Source organism: Juglans microcarpa x Juglans regia, chromosome 2D (assembly GCF_004785595.1).
Source record: "Juglans microcarpa x Juglans regia isolate MS1-56 chromosome 2D, Jm3101_v1.0, whole genome shotgun sequence".
Taxonomy (NCBI): Eukaryota; Viridiplantae; Streptophyta; class Magnoliopsida; order Fagales; family Juglandaceae; genus Juglans; species Juglans microcarpa x Juglans regia.
Genome location: NC_054596.1, coordinates 17,580,113 through 17,595,505, shown reverse-complemented (window position 1 = coordinate 17,595,505; position 15,393 = coordinate 17,580,113). Strand labels below are relative to the sequence as shown.

Sequence of the window (15,393 nt, the reverse complement as noted above, 5' to 3'; positions counted from 1 at the left end):
ACCAGGCATGTAATTTGGGATGTATTTCCAAAATACATCAATAACTTTATCTAATAACATGTTAGACCATACCATCAAATTTCCATTATATTACATAATTATAAATACTCTCTCATTAGGTACAACTTTAATTTAAAGTGCTTAGGAAAAAAGAAAAGGGTACATGCTTAAAGTTTTCAAGTACTTGGCGAAGTGAGTTAGTTCAACATCAATCAGCTTTTCACCTACCTATTGATTGGTGGGAACTAAGATCAAGCTTAAAAAACACATCCCAAGCAAAGATATCAAATTTCCTTATAACTGGTCTCTGTATAAAGCTAATAAACAAAGCCATTTTTCACATACAAATAAAAAAGAAAAGACCAACCCAGAGCAACAACGCAGCTAAAATGTCGATGAAAGAAAAGCTTAGCTAAAATCCAACAATAAGCCGTTCTCTTATCTAGAAATGTAGATAAAAGAATGGGTTTAAAACCCAAAAGAGAAGACCGCACAATGGATTGAAGACCGCAGCTTTGCTCTGGTTTGGGCTTTGCTTGGTTTCTTCAAAATGAAAATAATTCCCTCCCTCCTGCATTATGTTTCTAGTTTTTTTTTTTTTTAATATTATCGGTTCACGTCAGCCATGAGGCTGCGGCGGGGTTAAGAGCCGGTGGTATATAGCAGTATTGTTAAAAAATATAAACTATACTTAAGCTTGTGCAAAATTCAAATAGAGAAGAAAAAATAAAAAGATGGCTTACGAAACGAAGCCGTTTGGAAAAAGGTTCAGTGACTTTAGTTCCCTCTCTCCCCGTGCAAAGTGACAGACTCAATAATCATACCAACACACTGCGTAGGTACCAAGCGAAATTTGAAGAGCAGCAGACAGCAATGGCTGAACCCAAAATCAAATACGATCGCCAGCTCAGGTAACGTGTCTCCCTTCTCGGAAATTTTTTCCGTCTCCATCTTTTTAATAAAATTCATCTCTCTCTCTCTCTCAGTTACTTTTGATTCCTCGTAAATTATTTTCCAAGAAAACCGTTTCCCCAGAGAAAAGTCATATATTCTGTAAAGATTTACTGCAATTCGCTCTGAATTAGCCTTTTTGTTTTGGCTTATAGCTCTTTCCTTTATTACACTTTGTTATTAATTTTTTTAATTATCTAATTTTTAGTTAAATTTAAATCCATTTTTTTTTCTTATCGTTGATGTATGAGCAAAAGAATATATAGTAATAAAATAACAAAAACTGAACTCGGAAGTGTTGTGTGCAATTTTTGTCTCCTTTATTTGGAAATTATTACTGTGAGAAGCTCGATTTACTGAAGCTGAAAGAAATTTTAGGATTTGGGGTGAACAAGGACAGGCAGCCCTTGAGAAAGCTAGTATATGCTTACTCAATTGCGGTCCAACCGGTTCTGAGACACTAAAGAATCTTGTTCTTGGTGGGGTTGGAAGCATCACTGTAATTGATGGATCCAAGGTTGACGCTGGGGACCTTGGAAATAATTTTATGGGTATGTATGAATGTGTTCTATGTGTGATACTATATTTCCCAGCTGCCTTCTTAAGTTAACTGTGTTTTCTTGTTATTCTCTATGATGATGGTAGTGGATGAATCAAGCGTTGGGCAGTCGAAGGCAAAATGTGTATGTGCATTTCTTCAAGAGCTAAATGATGCTGTTAAGGCCAAGTTTATAGAAGAGTATCCGGAGTCGTTAATTGAGACCAGTCCCTCATTTTTTTCCCAGTTTACATTGGTAGTAGCTACTCAGGTATGTAAGCTAATGTTTACCTACTTTTCCATCGTGAAGATGACATAGTTCAAGTAGAGCACATTGCTTTGCATACCATAGATCTTTTTGCAATCCACGTGTTGCAAATAAAGCATCATTTGCTTTTTTATTTTAATGAAGCAGAAAATTTATGTTTTGTTGTTATATGTAGGATGTAGATGAACTTTCATATGTGCAAAAAATAATAGAAAATTAAGAAAAGGAAAAGAAAAATTGAGTGTCCAAGGTGGCCTGTACTTGTGGTTGTGTTGCACCCAGATTTTTTATAACGTTTGTGTGGGTTGTACCTCATTGATAAATTGGATGGTGGCAGCCCTCTGAATGCATAATCTAGTTTCCATGTTTTGTCAAATTTTCTGTTTCATCATATTAGCTTCAATAAATATAATTGAGTCTTCATACTTCCACTTTCAGCTAGGGGAAGACTCGATGCTAAAGCTTGATAGAATCTGTAGGGAGGCAAATGTAATGTTGATCTTTGCTCGCTCCTATGGCCTAACTGGTTTTGTCCGAATCAGTGTGAAGGTAATCTTCTTTAACTTTATTAGGCCGCGTTTGGGTGCTGAGGTGATCTCAGATGGTCTGAGTTGATTTGTTTGTGAGTCCCATTGAGATGTGTTTGAATGTATGAAGTAGGTTTATATATGTTTAACTTTTTATGGGAAGTTGAAAAAGTAGTGGGTCCCATCAATGATTGGTTTGAGATAGGTTGAGATGTTTACCCTTATTGTTCCTCCAAAGGGATAACCTGGACACAGGAAGGATGATCAATAGGGTTTCCCTTAAGCGCAGATCTAGCTTAACATCTCTCTGTTTGAATCATCAGCAACATTCCTTTGACTATTGGCCTGAATTTTCATGACTTTTTAGTTTCCCTTACTTCGACCTAGATAGGTCTTATCTCTTGTATACCATCTTGTGTACTTGGGCTTTGCCTATCTCTATTAATATATTATTGATTACTTCTAAAAAAAAAAAAACATTCCTTCGACTATTAACTTGTTATCTAAAAAAAGATGAACCTCTGGAACTTTGCGTACAATTTCCGTGAGGTAGGGACTACAGTTAGTCAAAATTTATGTGCTTTTTGATAATTAATGGAAGAATTAATTAGGGTATGCCAAAGGCATAGCCCAACTTCATAGGAGTTAAATTAAAATTTATCAGAAGGCTTATACCAAAATAGTATCACATGTAGAAATTTAGCTGTACAAAAACAGTGCTATATCCAATTTTTTCTTATTGTAGGAACATACAGTTGTTGAGTCAAAGCCTGACCATTTTCTGGATGATCTCCGGTTGAATAATCCATGGCCCGAGCTCAGGAGGTACATATTTGTTTCTCTTTGCTTGGCTATTGCATGTTGTCTAATGTATGTCGGTGTCTGGTCTGGGAAACTTTTCAGCCCGTATGTTTGGTCCTGAGAGCATGCACCTTGTGTTCCATATACATGATCGTGATTGTATCACATGATAGGTTTGCAGAAAGCATTGATTTAGATGTGCAAGATACTGTGGCCCATAAGCATACACCATATGTGGTCATTCTTGTCAAGATGGCAGATAAATGGGCCAAAAGCCATGGTGGTAGCCTTCCATCAACCAGAGAAGAGAAAAAAGAGTTCAAGGTTTACCTGTTTCCTTCATAGCTTTTATGTTGGCAGCTTTATTTTATTGATCATTTGTTAAATTTCTTTCGGGTAAAGTGATCTATGTCTTCGCCATTTTAGGACCTTCTTAAAGCCAGTATGGTTGCAGTGGATGAAGATAACTATAGAGAAGCTATTGAGGCCTCGTTTAAGGTCTTTGCTCCTCGAGGAATTAGTAAGTAACTAAGCATATAATATTCACAATCATAGGTGCTGATTTTTCTTGATGTTATGATGAAAATAAACTACATACTCATGTTAATCGGATTAAATACCCTTCTCAGCATTAAATACCCTTCTCAGCATTTGTTTTGTAGCACGTATTTTACATATCTAACATAAAGTCTCAGATCTTCATCATTAAAAAAGAAATGCATAGAGAGTTCATTCAGGTGCATGGTTGACAAGATGGTTGGTATGTTAGGTATATTTCACTTTCTACCATATTGGGATAGAGTTGGGATTGGCATGAGTCACCTTCCTCCGATATGCCTGGTTGAAACATGCGCTTATTATTTTCCTCATGTTGTGCATCTCAGGTTCAGACTTGCAACAGATTCTTAATGATAACCGTGCTGAAGTTGATTCTAATTCATCAGATTTTTGGGTGATGGTGGCTGCTCTGAAGGTTTGTGACTCCAAGCAGCATTTGTGATTTATATCTTTACTTGAATCTGATAGAACTGATATTGAATTCATTAGTGTTTATTTCTTAGAAGTACCGACTTGTCTCTGCAAAGAGGCATTTAGAATAAGTTTCTGAGTTGATGGCCAAGGTTTTGGTACACCCTGGAGAATTATATTGTGGATATTTCCAAGAAAGTCGGCTTTTGAGTCAACCACCTTTTATTACATTGCTCAATTGATAAACATCAATATCAATGTGATTCGGGAGCCTTGTTGTGGTCGGTCTGTTTGGAAACCAGTGGCAACTGATGTTGATGTGATCTACAATTTGAACAGCCAACACCAGTCAGTTCAGCCATGTGAAACCACCGGCAACCAACCCCAGGATGTTGGTAGACGCTTGCATGATCGCAATTAGGGGTGTAAAATTTTTTCTTTGGACTGAGAAAACCAACCGGATCGAAGGGTTTCAGTCGGTCCAGACCGGACTGATCATGGGACCGGTCGGTCTTGGTCCAAGAAAGTGAAGAACTTGAGTTTTCGGTCTGGTCTTTGGGTAGGATTTTTTTCAAGTAATTATGTAATTTTCTTCTAGCTAATTAGAAGTAATCATTTGATTCTCTTCTAACCTAATTAGTTATCCTTAGATTATATAAAAATTAAAGGTTAAGAATTTTAAGACAAAGTATTAACTATTAATTATTGATAGCACACATACTATTAGCATTATTAATCTATTATACTTAATTAAAATATTTAATTAGTTAATTTATTATACTTGATTAAAATACTTACTTAGACTTTATACTTAGATTATATCATTCACTTTGATTTTTTTTTTTTTTTTTTTATCATTTTATATAATTTTTTGTCAAAAAATTGAAAAAACAATAGTCCAGACTGAAATGCCCCGATAAGACTAACCGGACTGAACCAAAACGGACCGATCTGGTCTGGTCGAAAGTCCTTATTGTTGGTCCGAACTTTTGGTGGACCAAAAAAATGGGTCCAGTCCGAAATTCTCCTCCAAGACTGACCGGACCGGACCGATTACACCCCTAAGATTCACAATTAATAAAACCACATGAGAGTTGCCAATAACCATGGAACCCCAAATTGACTTATGTTGGAAATCGATTTTTTCTTACAGATCCCCATCTGATTAATGTTGGAAATCAACAGTTTTCCATCGGATGGGTCAGGGCAGGTCAAAAGGGTAGGTTTTCTCCTGTCCTAGAGTTGTTGGATTCCAAGGAGTAGATGTGTGGAAAGTGTCTAGTTGTCATGCGTTCCTTTGGAAGGATTGACATAGGATGTTAATTTCTCTCTTAAGGATGGTGGAAACTTGGCCAACCAAGTCATACAAGGAGGTTCTGGAGGTGCCTCGAGCTGTGCAGCGTAAGGTGATGGGAGGCTTGCAAAAGGGATTACCTCCCTTTTTGGCAGATACTCAGTGTGGAGGTGGTGTTGGCAGAGGGGTGATGGGACCGAAAGAAGAAAAAATTCTGATGGAGTTACGTGAAGTACAGGAATCGTTGGGGGAGCTAACTAATAGAGTTGGGGAGTTAATACGGTGCGTTGAGGGTTATGATCTGGAAGGAGTGGGCTCGGGTTGCCATGTGGGCCTTGGGGACACGGGTGGTGGGCTTAAGGGCCAAGGGAAGGGCTTAAGGGCCTTGGGGACACGGGTTGCCATCTGGAGGAAGAAGATGCAGACTGTAGGTGGCCCGTCGACGAGTGGGCCTGAGCCACCGTCGCCGGAAACGACGCAATCGACTCCGTCGAAGGTCGCAGAGGCCACGATGGACGTTACATCGCCGGCGGGTACAGAACCAAAGCAAGTAGAAGAGATTTACGACTGCCTCTGTGCTTACGATGGACCGAATGTTACACAGACTGTCACGATGAAGGGTATCGGTGCACAGACTACGTCGCCGACGTCAGAGGAGCCGTCGGCGAGCAGCGATAAGGTCATAGAAGGTTCGGGACTTATACGTGAAGTTGCTCTGGCTACTGTATTTGAGCCTATGCCTTCGAACCAGACACAGACAGCCCCGATGATGTGTTTGGAGCATGCTGAACCAGTCACAGGTAGCCCCGATGATGTGGTTGAATCAGACTCAGCTATGGGTGGGTCAAGACTCACTATCTTGGCGGGAGCAGATTCTGTTGCTGGAAAGGAGATGGGTACCAGTCAGCTGAGCATTTATGGGGACTCTGGGGGCAGAGAAGAGGAGGAGATGGGTAGCCCGTCACCCTTACAGATGCTCCCACCTCATATTGCACCTCGAGCATCAGATTGGGTACTAAAAAAAGTAGATGAGCTTCATGGTTGGGTGGGGAATTCCTGTGAAGGGTACGAAGACCAATTCTTGGCTCTCCTAGTAGCCATGGAAGCTGGTCGCTCCACGGTACTGAAGTCGGCTGCTAAAAAGGAGAGAGAATTGAAAAGATTGCAATGCTCCATTAACTATGATAATAAGGAAGGAACCTCGGGGAGAGATAGAGCAAAAGGGAGGGACATCTCTCTTGTTAATGAAGCCTAAAATCTTATCTTGGAACGTGAGAGGGATCAATGACGTGAATAAACGACTACTTATTAGGTCCCTTCTCCGTAGTTGGAAAGTAGACATTGTTTGCCTACAAGAAACTAAACTGACAGTTATTTCTCTTCGTACTATTAGGAGTTTGTGGGGCGGTTTGCATGTGGGATGGCTGTATTTACCGTCCAATGGAGCTTCCGGGGCATACTAGTTATGTGGGACAAAAGAGTGGTGGAAAAAATGGAAGATTGCATGGGGGATCATGTGGTGGCATGCTCTTTTAAGAACATAAGGGATGGTTATCAGTGGGCTTTTGCAGGCGTTTATGGGCCTAATCTTGACCGGTCTCGAAGGCTACTATGGGATGAGTTGGCCGGAATTAACAGTTTATGGGACTTACCTTGGTGTATTGGAGGTGATTTTAACGTCACCCGTTTCCCGAGCGAGAGATCAGGTGGCTCGGGTTTCAACTCACCAATGGTAGATTTTTCTAACTTCATTTCCGAACAGAATTTACTAGATATTCCTCTTGCAGGTGGTTCATTCACTTGGTCTAGCAACCGAGAACTTCCATCTTAGTCGAGGATAGATAGATTTTTAATCTCTCCGGAATGGGAGGCACAATATCCAAATCTCATTCAGAAGAGACTTCCCAGGTTGTATTCAGATCATTTCCCCATTCTTGTGAATTGTGGGGGCATCAGAAGAGGCCCAAGGTATTTCAAATTTGAGAACATGTGGTTGAAGTCAGAGGGTTTTCTAGACAGAATAAGACAATGGTGGTCTTACCGTTTTAATGGTAATGCTAGCCATAAGATGGCTTGCAAGTTAAAGTCTTTGAAAAAGGACCTGAAGGAGTGGAATATACAAGAGTTTGGTAGTGTGGACAGTCAGAAATCTGTTCTAATGGAGGAGCTTAAGAATATGGAGGGTGTGGAAGAGGAGAGGGTTAGCACTGAAACCGAGCGGGCCCGCAAATCCCAAGTGATTGCGGACATTGAACGGTTATCTCTTTTGGAAGAAATATCGTGGCGTCAGAAATCACGAGCTTTATGGTTAAAGGAAGGGGATAGATGCACCAAGTTTTTTCACCAAGTGGCCAACTCACATAGGCGGTACAATACTATAGATACTTTGTTGATAGATGGGGCGGTCTCTTCCAACCATACCGAGATCTCAGACCACATTGTCAATTACTATGATAAGTTGTTTTCGGAACAATTTGAGTGGAGACCGAGACTTGACGGGTTGGTGTTTGATGTTCTTGACCCGCAGGTTGCGGAACGACTCGAGAGGCCATTTGATGAGGTAGAGGTCAGGTCGGTGATTAGGGGTATGGCGGGTGATAAAGCCCCAGGTCCCGATGGCTTCTCCATGGCTTTCTTCCAGACATGTTGGGATGTGCTTAAAGATGACATTATGGAGGTTTTTCATGAATTTCATAGAAGCGGGCGGTTTGAGAGAAGCCTTAATAGTACATTCTTAGCACTCATTTCTAAAAAGCCCGGTGCTGTAGAAGTGAAAGATTTTCGACCCATTAGTTTGGTGGGTGGGCTATACAAAATTTTATCCAAAGTATTGGCGAACAGACTGAGTAAGGTGATGGAAGGCTTGATTTCGAAGCCTCAAAATGCATTTGTTCAAGGTAGGCAAATCCTTGACTCGGTGCTTATAGCCAACGAATGTCTGGAGAGTCGTATTAAATCGGGAGAGCCGGGACTCCTTTGTAAGTTAGACATGGAGAAAGCTTACGATCACGTTAACTGGAGTTTCTTAATTTATATGATGGAAAGATGCGGTTTTGGCTCTAAATGGTGTTCTTGGATCCTTCATTGTATTTCCACGCCTTGTTTCTCTGTTTTGGTGAATGGCACATCCAAAGGTTTTTTTAAGAGCTCCCGAGGTTTGCGACAAGGAGACCCTCTTTCTCCTCTTCTCTTTGTTTTTGTAATGGAAGCTTTCAGCAAGATGATTTCAGGGGCGGTAGAGGGAGGATTCATATCAGGATTCTCAGTGGGAGAGGCAAGGTCAGGTTTGCTTAACATCACTCACCTTTTGTTTGCTGATGATACACTAATCTTTTGTGAGGCCAGACGGGAGCAAATCCGAGCTTTGAGAGCTCTTTTATTAGCTTTGAAGCCGTGTCAGGCTTGAAGGTGAACTTGGCTAAATCAGAGGTAGTGCCAGTAGGACATGTACCCAATGTGGAGAGTCTGGCATCCATCTTGGAGGGTAAGATAACTCAGCTGCCCATGAAATATCTTGGCCTTCCATTAGGTGCGGCGTTCAAATCGAAATCTATTTGGGATGTTGTAATAGAAAAAATGGAGAGGAAACTAGCTGGTTGGAAGAGGATGTACTTATCTAAAGGGGGCCGGGTGACTCTCATAAAAAGTACTCTGTCTAACTTACCAACATATTTCCTTTCCTTATTTCCGCTCCCTGCTAAGGTGGCTCATCGCATGGAGAAAATTCAACGGGATTTCCTATGGGGAGGGATCAAAGATGAGTTTAAATTTCACTTGGTGAAATGGGCCACAATTTGTTCCCCTATCAAAGAAGGAGGTTTGGGTATACGGAATTTGAGAACTTTCAATCAAGCCTTGCTTGGCAAATGGTTATGGAGATATCACCAAGGACGGGAGGCCTTGTGGTGAACCGTTATTGCTTTGAAGCACGGGGAATCTTGGGGAGGGTGGTGTTCTAATGCGGTGAGTGGACCTCATGGAGTTGGGCTTTGGAAACACATTAGAAGAGGGTGGGACGCATATGCAGCACTTACTTGCTTCAAAGTCGGCAACGGATCTAAGGTGAAGTTTTGGCATGACTTATGGTGTGGTGATCGGGCGCTCAAGGATGTTTATCCACAAGTTTATAGCCTAGCAAGAAGGAAAGAAGCTTCTATCGCAGATCTGATAATCTCTTCCAATGGCTCTTCCCAATGGAACCTTACTTTTCATAGAGATGCACAAGATTGGGAGATGGACGACCTTTCGGCTTTTTTTGATTTTGTGTATTCCACTAGTGTGTTGGGGGAAGGAGAAGACAAGATATGTTGGCGTCCATCAATGAAGGGAGTGTTCACGGCTCGCTCTTTCTACCATTCCTTAAACTTGCACAACTCAGTCCCGTTCCCATGGAAAAGCATTTGGAAGACAAAGGCACCTCTAAAGGCAGCTTTTTTTGTATGGACAGCATCTTTGGGGAAGATTCTTACCATAGATAACCTAAGGAAACGTGGCATTATTGCTATAAATTGGTGTTACATGTGTAAGAAGAGTGGTGAGTCCGTTGACCATCTATTACTACATTGTGAGGTTGCCATGACTTTATGGACAGATGTCTTAGCACGGGTGGGGTTAGCGTGGGTGATGCCGGAAAGGGTGTGTGATTTTTTAGCCTCTTGGAGGGAGAGGTATTAGGGGCAACACTCAAATTGCATCCATATGGAAGATGCTACCTATTTGTCTATGGTGGTGCATTTGGAGGGAGCGGAATGCAAGATGCTTTGAAGATCAAGAAAGATCAATGGAAGAGCTTAGAATTTTGTTTTTCAATACTTTACTCCATTGGTCGATTGTAATTGATTTTCATGGCAGGTCTTTTCACGAGTTTCTTGTATCTCTAAGATAGACATTGTGATCGTGTTCATGTATATGTCCCGTGTACTTGGACACTCTATGTCTCCCTTTTGATCAATAAAAATTTGTTTACCGATCAAAAAAAAATTTCTCTCTTAATCTAAAGCTTTAACCCCTTACTGTCATATTTATCATTCCCCTTCCCTCTTCTTCCCTCGCAATGCAAACATACACACACCATACATATATGTATGTTGTATTAGAATTGACCAATTTCATGCTTTTTAACTTTTTTGTGTAGTACCCTATTTCCTCTCACATGTACTATGTACTTTGGTACCCTATAAATTTCTTTATCTGGATGTGATCTGGGTCTACCCTGCTATAAGTTTCCGTGCCATTTCTGAAAACTTAACATTGCTATTTTATTTTTGTTATGGTGTGTTATTAATTAAAGTTTTATTTTTGTTAAAGGTATTCATTAATTTAAGTTGAATAATGGTGTACTTTCCTCACTTTTCAGGAATTCATAGCAAATGAAGGTAGTGGCGAGGCACCTCTTGAGGGATCAATACCTGATATGACATCTTCTACTGAGTCAGTGGCTTAATCTCTCCAAAATATAATGCTATCTTTTTTGGATTCTAAAATTACAAACAAACTAGAAAATAGCTTGTTGAGACGAGCTCTCTATCAACTATCTTGTAGGCTTTATGTAAATCTGCAGAACATTTTCCAAGCGAAGGCTGAGGCTGATTGTCTTGTTATTGAGCAACGAGTTAGATATATTCTGAAGAAAATTGGTAAAGATCCAAATAGCATCTCAAAGACAACAGTAAAAAGCTTCTGTAGAAATGCGAGAAAACTAAGAGTAAGTCTGGAGCTATAGCCTTCTTCCCCCCACTTTCATTGTAATTTTTGTACTTATAATCACCTTTTGTCTCATCATTCCTCTACATGCAATACTTACATATGTTCATTTTGATTTAGCTAATGACCTTTCTTTAATACATCTTTATTTATACTGTTTTTGACAAGCATCTTTACTTGTACTGATATCTCAAATAGATGTAAATGTCTCATTGATCAAGCATAGCTTATGATTGCTTATTGTTTTTGCCTTGGTTGTCTCCAATAAGATATTGATTTTTTACTTTGTAGGTTTGCAGGTATCGCTCCATTGAAGATGAATTTAATTCTCCAATTTTACCAGAGTTACAGAAGTATCTGACAGATGAAGATTACAGGTGTCTTTGAATATATTGTTTATGCTTTCAGATAATATTTGAATGTTCAATTATTTATTAATTATGCATCTTTGACCATCTCTGTACTTCATGCACAGCATGAGAGTGTGAGACCTTGTGCCTTTGAGACCGTTTCTCTGGTACAAAGTATGAGGTGATGCTTGAGGGATGAGATGAGATGAGAATTTTGTGAATAATAGTAAAATAGTTTGTGAATAGTAGTAAAATAGTTTGTGAATAGTAGTGAAATAATTTGAGTTAAAATCTTTTATTGGGTTTTGGGAATGAAGAGAGAAAGAGTTGAATAAAAATATTATAAAGTTAAAATATTTTTAAAATATTATTTTTTAATATTATTTTTGTTTTGAAATTTGAAAAAGTTGTATTATTTTTTGTATTTTGTTTGGAAGTTTGAGAAAATTGTAATGATTAAGTAATGATTAGATGAAAAAGTCGAAAATTTGAAATTGAAAAGTATTTGTGTTTGTGTGATGCTTGAGAATGAAATTATGAGAAATCTTGAGATGAGATGAGATGAGATTCCATTCTCAAACAAGCCTTAAAGCTTTTGAGCGGCAAGAGTGCACACGGATTCTTTAGGCATTACCTTTGCTAATATAATAAAATATTTTAGAAAAACAGTACAGTGAGAATAATGATGAAAGCCCAGTAACAAAGTTGTGTGCGGTCAATAGAAAATTAGGAAATTATGCTTTATTTTTTCCGATCCAATTTAATTGGGGTTTCAGAATACAGTACAGCTGATGTGACTCTTGATATAAAACATTTGGTTGGGGTTGATCGGTGTAGGCTGTCTATTGCCTAATTCCTCGATCCTACATTGCCTTTGATTGTGTTTGGTATAAACTTCAGCTTGTGGATTTTTGATCTTCTGCACTAATTTAGTTTTACACCCTAGAATGTAAATGTTATCTTTTCTCTTTGGGTGCAAGTTTTTCTGATGTAAGACAAGGTAAAAGATACATATACCTGATGCACAACCAAATTTGAAACAGAAAGAACAAAGTTACGTATTGACAGAGATCCTCTTCCTTACAGCCTATTTTCTTGGTTATATGAATGGCAGTGTAGCTGTTGGGTTCTACATTTTGCTTCGAGCTGTCGATCGTTTTGCTGCTAATTACAACAGTTTTCCTGGACAATTTCATGGGTAACACCTACATTTGACAATACCATGCTTTCTAACAGATCTTCCTATTTTTAAGTCTACCTTTCCTTGATAAGTCTATTGTTAATGTCCACAGAGGGATGGATGAGGACATTTCACGATTGAAGACTACAGCTGTTGGCCTCCTTAGTGACTTAGGTTGCAATGGCTCAACCTTGACAGAGGACCTTATCAATGAGATGTGCCGATTTGGTGCTTCACAGCTCCACGCAGTTGCTGCCTTCATTGGAGGAATTGCATCACAAGAAGTTATCAAGGTTTTCTTTCTTGTCCTATTTTAAAATTCTTTTCCCCTGATGTTACCCTCAATCAACTCTTACCTGATGACACGTCACTATATTCATTACAGCTCATAACAAGACAATTCGTACCCATGTCTGGGACTTTCATCTTCAATGGCATTGATCACAAGTCACAATTGTTGTGCTTGTAGTAGTTCTGGAGCTGAAATAGCTTTGAAATGACTGGTCTATTCTCATCTTCGCTTGGCTGAAAGTATGTTGCAATTGTAGTCCCAGTAATAGTTTACTCGGCAGCTCTGTAATTTTTGCATGCAGATGCCCCTTCCCTTTCCAGTAGTGGAGCAGAAACTTGTCCGTACTAGCGGCTTTGTTAAACATCTTATATATGGGCTATTTTGAATGGAAGCATTGTTCACCGTGATTGAAGGGATGGTCCACTGGCTTGATGTAGTTTCCATGATATGGAGGTTTGGTGACTGGATTGATGTCTGTGGAGGTGAGAGAGATAGACAGAGAGTGAGATTATAAAAGATACATTAGTTTAAAAGGAACTTTTCAGCCTCTCACCTTTATATTGTCCATGAAATAGATGGTCGTTACCCCTACATTTTTTGATATATATATATATTTTTTAGAGCCGTTCCCCCTACATTAAAGAATAGCTTATTTCACTCCATTTGTTTGACATAATATTATTCTACCCACCGAAGAAGGTACTCCAATATTTAGGTGCTTATAAAAAAATAAAAATAAAAATAAAAAGCGGATTTATTCTCCATCATTAGACCTATGATTATACATGTTATTAACATTAAAGTCTAGGAGTTGGCTTTAAGTGGTAAAGGCCTTGGTCTTGTTGCTATACTCTTCTAGATTTAAGGTTTGAACTCTTGGGTGGAAGGAAGGTTGATTATTTACTTGATCTGTGTGATGTGGGTACGTCACACGGTCTAGTGTTTAATCAAGTAGAAGTGGAAGTGTTTTCATGCCCCTGATCAAAGTAGGTTAAACCATTAGAACCTGTAACCTGACCTAACAACTGTCACGTTGTCTTCCTATAGTGGTGGCCTAAAGAGTAAACGAGCAAAAATGAGTAGATACTCTTTTTTTTTTTTTTTTTTTTTGGTATGTTAAAAGATAAAATAAGTAAAAACTTGAAATAATCAAATGGGCGACATAGAGCTATAACATGAAAATTCTCCCCCCTTCGGGTTGGAGAACTTATAGTGACCACAATCAAAACCTTGACATAAAAAAAAAAAAAATAGAAAAGAAAAAAGAGAAAAGAGAAAAGTTCAGTTCTTAAAGGTGTTGATATTTGGATGTTGACGTGATCTTAGATGATCTGTAAATAATAATGACAAAATAATAAATAGTAATAAAAAAAATAGTGAATAGTTTGTGAATAGTAGTAGAGTAGTTTGAGGTGATCTTAAGAATTTGAGTTGTGGGTCTCCAATGCTGGCATACGAAGGCATTATTCTTCTTGTTCTTGCTTGGACGGGCTAAGGAAGTGGTCTTGTCATGATATAGCAAAGGAAGACGGATGAGTTGACGATAAGAGTTTTGTGGAGAGTTTGAATCTGCCATTCAATGTTGAACAGAATATATTTGTAACAATGTCCTTTACACGAATACGTTCCCTAAATTTGCAAGAAACTTTATACGATTGTAATTTGTATTTATTATTTTGCAAACTAGTCGTTAACCAGTGCGATGCTAATATGAACTTAGACCTTTTTATTTTTTGAGTACTGCAACATCTACAAGGAAATTATGCAAAATAATTCTATAAGTTAACATGACTTTATCTGATTTGTTAGATTTATTTTATAATAAAAATAACTTTACAATTTGATGAACGACATCAAACCACATTAGTTTGTAGGATTGCTTTCACGTAATCCCTTTGTAGCTAGAGTTTTTTTACCTTTTTTTTTTTTTTTTTTTTATTACTAGTAATAAATAAAATATAGGGAAAAAGAGAGAACAAATTAATTAAATAGGAAATGAGTACTGCAAGTGTCTCAAATATTTACATTTCGAATTGCATAATATTTTATTAAGATCACTTTTCCAAATAATTTAAACATAGTATACCATACTAATGGATATATAACATAAAACTGGATGATGTGGCTCAGCTGGAGAAAATTATATATGCTGCAGATGAGACATTCATGTTTTAAATACCATCTTTTACCGAATTTTGGGTGGGGAAATTTCCAATTAAGTGGTCAATGACACATGATTGGAATACAGATCCGATGAATGCTTAGAACTTCTATGAAGAATATATTTTGTAGATTGCAATTTGGGCCTTTTTTTATTTTATTTTATTTAGAAAATAATGTTTTGAACATTAATCTAAAACCTCTATACAATAGATAGTAAAGGGGTTTTCTATCAGCAAGGTAATCTCAATGTCTCTTAGATGTATTGGGTCCATCGTGGACTCCACCCATGCACAGTATTCTTCGCAAATAATAGAAATGCGTTCTCTGAACGTACTAAAGGCCAGCTCAAAGGCTTGA

General features: G+C 38.5%; 1 protein-coding gene across 3 annotated transcripts; it reads left to right on the top strand.

Annotated features, from left to right (window-relative positions):
- Positions 1–720: 720 nt before the first annotated feature.
- On the top strand, positions 721–13,464 carry LOC121250931 (NEDD8-activating enzyme E1 regulatory subunit AXR1). 3 transcript variants are annotated; one of them, XM_041150196.1, is made up of 15 exons: positions 759–911; positions 1,330–1,502; positions 1,597–1,760; positions 2,196–2,306; positions 3,030–3,109; positions 3,259–3,409; positions 3,512–3,605; positions 3,970–4,058; positions 10,705–10,778; positions 10,890–11,052; positions 11,343–11,428; positions 12,516–12,599; positions 12,694–12,874; positions 12,967–13,054; positions 13,086–13,464. In XM_041150196.1, exons 1-14 carry the CDS (start codon positions 874–876, stop codon positions 13,048–13,050), a joined length of 1,572 nt encoding a protein of 523 aa, XP_041006130.1. In that variant the 5' UTR covers positions 759–873; the 3' UTR covers positions 13,051–13,054; positions 13,086–13,464. The 3 variants fall into 3 exon arrangements, with proteins under 3 accessions (XP_041006128.1, XP_041006130.1, XP_041006129.1); XM_041150195.1 differs by having other exon boundaries at positions 12,967–13,084; positions 13,175–13,464; XM_041150194.1 differs by having other exon boundaries at positions 721–911; positions 12,967–13,464.
- The last annotated feature ends 1,929 nt before the right edge of the window (positions 13,465–15,393 follow it).